The sequence below is a fragment of the Carlito syrichta genome, unplaced genomic scaffold, assembly GCF_000164805.1.
Source record: "Carlito syrichta isolate Samal-C Ts95f unplaced genomic scaffold, Tarsius_syrichta-2.0.1 Scaffold313394, whole genome shotgun sequence".
Classification (NCBI taxonomy): Eukaryota; Metazoa; Chordata; class Mammalia; order Primates; family Tarsiidae; genus Carlito; species Carlito syrichta.
This window is the reverse complement of record NW_007257490.1, coordinates 217,453-223,451: the sequence shown is the minus strand read 5'-3', so window position 1 is coordinate 223,451 and position 5,999 is coordinate 217,453. Positions and strand designations below refer to the sequence as shown.

At 34.5% G+C, this 5,999-nt stretch overlaps 1 protein-coding gene across 1 annotated transcript; it reads left to right on the top strand.

Annotated features, from left to right (window-relative positions):
- Positions 1-2,952: 2,952 nt before the first annotated feature.
- On the top strand, positions 2,953-3,837 carry LOC103272954 (olfactory receptor 52A5-like). The gene has a single exon (XM_008070417.1). It carries the CDS (start codon positions 2,953-2,955, stop codon positions 3,835-3,837), a length of 885 nt encoding a protein of 294 aa, XP_008068608.1.
- The last annotated feature ends 2,162 nt before the right edge of the window (positions 3,838-5,999 follow it).

The following is a 5,999-nucleotide window of genomic DNA, read 5'->3' as shown; positions in this document are numbered from 1 at the left end:
ATGATTGAATTATTAAGATGGGGTAGTGGTTCTGAAGAAAAGAAAGGAAAAAAAATGACATTGTAACCACAGTACATTGGATATAAAAATGAGAGATTTCTCAGGTTATCAGTAACCTGTACATAAGTAGTGTTTGATGCATAATTTTTAAACTAAAGTTTAAATTTATGTTATGATGCTAGTGTGAAATATGAATGAAAACTTTGTTAATGGAGGGGAACATGGCTATTTTCCCCATCTCTGTTTAAAATAAATTTAATATGGTATACAATTGGTCAGGACAGAAAAATAAAATTCAGACACAGAAATTTGTGTCTGTCATGCTTGTTTTAATGTACCCCAATTATAAAATATAATGTGCCTTTTTAATTTTGGTACTTTTTAAAATATGAAAAATCAGATGTATACAATTTTGAAACCAGGGATCTCATTCATCAAGACAAATTCTATACAGTGGCAGAAAAGAAAATTTACAGATAATTTGTTGGATGATATATTAAAACAGATCCAGGGGAGATAAAAATATTAAAATAATTGAGGTGGATAGGCCAACAATGATTTCAGGGTTGTGTTGTGCAGTGGATTTCTCTGGGGAGAAATACAGCATACTATACAATATAATACTTTTCATCAATGATGGGCAGAAGGTGGCTTAGTGTAATGGTATTATGTAAAGGAGATTTTGCAAGGGCAATAACGATAAAGTAATAGAATAATCGCTTCACATTAAGGAACTTCTTGAACATATAAAGAGGTGATCATGAGAATTAATGACAGAAAGATCCATGACCAGGGGGACTGGCAGATTCTGTAGTCAGTAAGAATGAGTGGTAAATTAAAAACAAACAAACAAACAACCTTTGGATTAATAGTCCTTAAAGGACTTATAGAGAGTTAGAAGATGGTATTTGGGGCTAATTTTTAATTCTAATCCCATAATGCCTCTGAAAAAAAATATGTACAACTTATGGAAAGAAAAAAATATATTGTCACTCAATGTGAGTAAAAAGTAAGACTTCGTCCTAGGTAATTTAGAGTTTTATTGTCTAATTGAAAAAAATCGATCTTTTTAAAAACCTATCTTTCTAAAACTTTTTGAAAAAATATAAATTGCCTTCACAGATGTTTGCCTCTCGATGGATTTAATAGTACACATTTTATATGATGTGTATATAACACATCATATAAAAAATGTCAGGTGTTGAGTCCTTTTTAAATAAGAGAACCTTTGATATTAGGATCCAGTCAATACCCATCATAGTTGAAATTAGCTTTTCTTTAGATATTAAGTCATTTTCAGATCAAAGCTTCCTTCAGGTGGTTCTGGATTTTTCACAATGTGGTCAAAAATTATACTACAACTCTGCCACAGCTAACAGAAAATATCAAATAAAATGATCAGCAAGTATGAAAAAACTGGAGATCATATGAATAACACTTTCTCTGGAAAGCAAACTTTTCACTGGAGTCTTAATTATAATGAATCTGATTGGAAAAAAATTTCAAAAAAGTGTGTGTGTGTGTGTGTGTGTGTGTGTGTGTGTGTGTGTGTGTGATGAAATAGTAATGGGATCATTGTATTTAGGGAGGCAAGAGTGTGTGAAATAACTATCCAGAGCCAAGCACCCAATTTCCTTTCCTTCCTTCCTTTCTTCCTTCCTTCCTTCCTTCCTTCCTTCCTTCCTTCCTTCCTTCCTTCCTTCCTTCTTTCTTTCTTTCTTTCTTTCTTTCTTTCTTTCTTTCTTTCTTTCTTTCTTTCTTCTTTCATCTCTTTCTTTCTTTTTCAAAAAATCTATAAGTCATTCCCGTCCCTGGGTTCAGGAATATCTGAGAACTAAACTAATGGAAAGACTGCTTAAATGAATACAGAATTATTTCAATCTTAGATTACCCAGCAATTACCTGAGTAAATGCTTAAGGTTGCAGGGGGGCTCCATTAATTGAATTAATTGTTTAATACAGAAATAATCTTGGAGAAAACCATGTATACACACAACTCATGTCTTTTCAAAAGAGGACATTTTTTTTTTTTAATGAAACTTTCCATTCAAATATCTGTAACCAATTCAGAGCAATTTTAGTCTCTTCTTCATCTGGCTTAGATGCCAGTCTTGTGCTCAAGAAATTTTATCCTACCCATTAAACTAAAGAACAATTAAGGTCTATATAATATATAAAAACTGGTTATTCTTATCAATAGATAGTATGAATTAAATTGCATTGAACAAATTAGTCAATCTTTTCTATATTTTCTAATACATTTTAAATATTTATGTTTGTTTAATATTTTCAGATTTACTTTACTAAATAACTAGCAATTGCTCTATATGTTTTTTAAAATTATTATTATTGACAATATATTAATATAATTAAATGTTCCAAGGTAAATAAAATATATTATAACTTCTTTTATACTATTATTCTATGAAGTACAATTTTGTCATTACAAAATTTGGAGATCTAAAACTTGTTAAGATTTTATTCATGCATCAAGTTTTATTCATTTCCATTTGGCTTGTTTACAATCTGACATAATCTATTTTATTTTGTATTGTTTATTTCTAAACCTATTAGAAACGCAAACTGATATTCTTCAACTGATAAATGCACAGAAATACAAAAAAAACACGCTATTTGTGAGAGGTCTTCTTTGTTTAATCAATAATGTGTGAATTGGTATGCCTTTGTGTTGAGATGGAGACAAATGACATAGAGAAAGAGCAAGAGAGAAAAAGACAGAGAGAGAGACAGAGAGAGTGAGAAACTTAGAGAAAAGATTTGAGGAGCTATTTCATTAGTCAATGAACATACTTGACAAATGCCCATGAAAGCTGCATTCAGCTTTTGATTATATACTTTTTTATGAATCTAGGTGAGAATAGATAAGAGAGGGGATAAAAACAAACCAAGCTGATTAAACAAGAAGCTTTTCTAGATCAACTCTAAGACAATATGTTGAAGCTCAATGGTACAATCTTCATGCCTTCGGTGCTGACACTGATTGGAATCCCTGGCTTGGAGTCTGTGCAGTTCTGGATTGGGATTCCATTCGGTGCCATGTACATCATTGCTCTGTTTGGAATTTCCGTGCTCTTGGTCATCATCAAAACTGAACGCAGCCTCCATGAGCCCATGTATCTCTTCCTGGCAATGCTTGGAGCTACAGACATTGTTCTCAGTACATGCATACTACCCAAAATGTTAGGAATATTCTGGTTTCATCTGCCACAGATATACTTTGATGCCTGTCTCTTGCACATGTGGCTTATTCACACGTTGCAGTGCATTGAGTCAGGTATTTTGCTGGCCATGGCCCTGGATCGCTATGTGGCCATCTGTGATCCTCTGAGACATGCAACCATGTTTACTCATCAACTTGTCATTCAGATTGGGGTTGGTGTGACACTCAGAACAGCCCTTCTTGCAGCTCCATTCATCATTCTACTCAAATGCCGGCTGAAATTTTATAGGACCACCGTAGTCTCTCACTCATATTGTGAGCACATGGCCATTGTGAAGTTGGCAGCAGAAGATGTTCGGATTAACAAGATCTATGGTCTGTTCGTGGCTTTCAGCATACTTGGATTCGATGTAATCTTCATCACACTCTCCTACATTCAAATATTTATTACTGTCTTCAATCTACCTCAGAAGGAAGCTAGGTTCAAGGCCTTTAACACATGCATTGCCCACATTTGTGTCTTCCTTGAGTTTTATCTCTTGGGTTTTTTCTCTTTTTTTACACACAGGTTTGGGTTCCACATTCCAACTTACATTCATATTCTTCTTTCCAACCTTTACCTACTTGTCCCACCTTTGTTTAATCCTATTGTTTAAAGACCAAACAAATTCGAGATCGAGTGTTCAAGATTCCCTACTCTAAGGATCCTTGATTTTTCATTTATCTCGTTTAAAATAACAAAAAGTCCCTCTGAAACAGCCTTGTTCTCAATGAAAATCTGCTTTCTCAAGTTGATTGTGTACTAAAATATAAAGTTCTACTTTTGCATTGAGGACAGTAAGTTTTTGTTTTTGTTTTTGTTTTTTTGAGTCGGAGTCCCACTCCATCGCCCAGACCGGAGGGCAGTGCCATGCTCCGGCTACCGCAGCCTCAACACTCTGGGCTCCGGCGATCCTTCCTCCTCAGCCTTCTGAGTAGCTGGAACTATAGGTGCGCGCTACCACACCCGGCTAATTTTTTATTTATTGTAGAGACGAGGTCTCACCAAGTTGCCTGGGCTGGTCTCGAACCAGCGGTCTCCGGCAATCCACTCACCTTGGCCTTCCAAAGTGCTGGGATTACAGACTGAGCCACCGAGCCGGGCCGAGGACAGTAAGATTTTTGATGCCTGCTTTTATAATTTCATGAGCTTTGGTTGCAGAATTAACAGAAATGTGCAGAGATAGTCACATTTATCCAACAGATGACATAAAGACAATAGTTGTAAATATTGTTTGTAATTTTATCAGTTATCAATAATCATCTTGTTTTAATTTTAATTTTAAAGATGTGGGGTACAATTCAGGATTAGGTATACATATGGTCATTGTACAGGTAAAGTTTGGGCCTCACTTTGGTCCACACTTCACCTGGTTTGAGATCAGGTACTCTTATTGATGAAGTGTGCCCTCCTGGCTGGCAGTTTCCCACTACTACCAATTCCTTTCTTGTAGTATTATTATGATAATTGTTCAGGGTGTGCTTATAAGTAAGAACATGTGGTACTCAGTTCTTTGTTTCTGTGATAGATCATTGAATATTATAGAGTCTAAATCCATCAAGTTGCTGTGAAGTTCATAATTTTATCCTTCTTTATGGCCGTGTAATACTCCATCATGTATGTGCACCACATTTTTTTATTCAGTCCACTTTCGATGGGCAGCACAATTGATTCCATGTTTTTGCTATTGTGAATAATATTGCAATAAACATGTGTGTGCAGGTATCTTTTTCATAGAGTGACTTGAGTTGCTCTGGGTATATTCCCACAAGGGTAATTGCTGGGTTGTATGGAAGGTAAATTTGTACATCTTTTAGGAATCGCCAAACTGCTTTCCACAAAAATTGCACAAATTTATACTCCTACCAGCTGTGTAAAAGTATTCTAATTTCCCTACATCCTCTCCAGCATTTTGTTGTTTTTTGAGTTATTGGTGATGTTCATCCTGGCTGGAGTTAGGTGGTATCTCAGTGTGGTTTTAATTTACATTTCTTTGATGATTGTTGGGGCTGAGCATTTTTTCATGTATCTGTCGGTTGCTTGTATGTCTTCTTTTGAGAAATGTCTACTAATATCTTTTGTTCACTTTTTAATCGGGCTGTTTTTTTTTTTTTCTTTTTGGCACGTATGAGTTTCTTGTAGATCCTAGATGTTGGGCTTTTTGCAAATATACAATTGGCAATTTTTTTTTTCCATTCCATGGGCTGTCTTCCCACTCTCTTGATGGTTTATTTTGCTTTGCTTTTGCTTTGCAGAAGCCTTTCAGTTTAATGAAGTCCCTCTTGTCTATCTTATCTCTTATGGCATGGGCATTTGTGGTTTAGATTAGGAGTTGGTTGCCCATTCCAATTTCCGTAAGGATGTCACTCACATTTTCTAATGTTCTTATAATTTGAGATTTTATGTTTAGGTCTTTGATCCAGTTAGAGTTGATTTTCATGTACGGTGATAGGTAGGGATAATAATCATCTTTTTATAAACAACACTACATGGTTTCTCTTTTAGCCTCTGTTAAAAAATATCAATCAAGTGACATTGTTGCCACTGCATAAAAATTAATTTAAGGTATTACAATTCCAATGTATATGAAATTAAATATTTTATACCAATTTTATTATTACATTACTCTATACTTACTATATTGATGTGCTATTGTATAAAGTTTGCATGTAAGACAGTAAGCCTCTGATTTTTTTGTTCAACAGTTTCAGTTGTTATAAAAACAGAATTAATTGGCCAATAGGTATCATAAAATTCAGAAATTATGAAGGCTTTTTG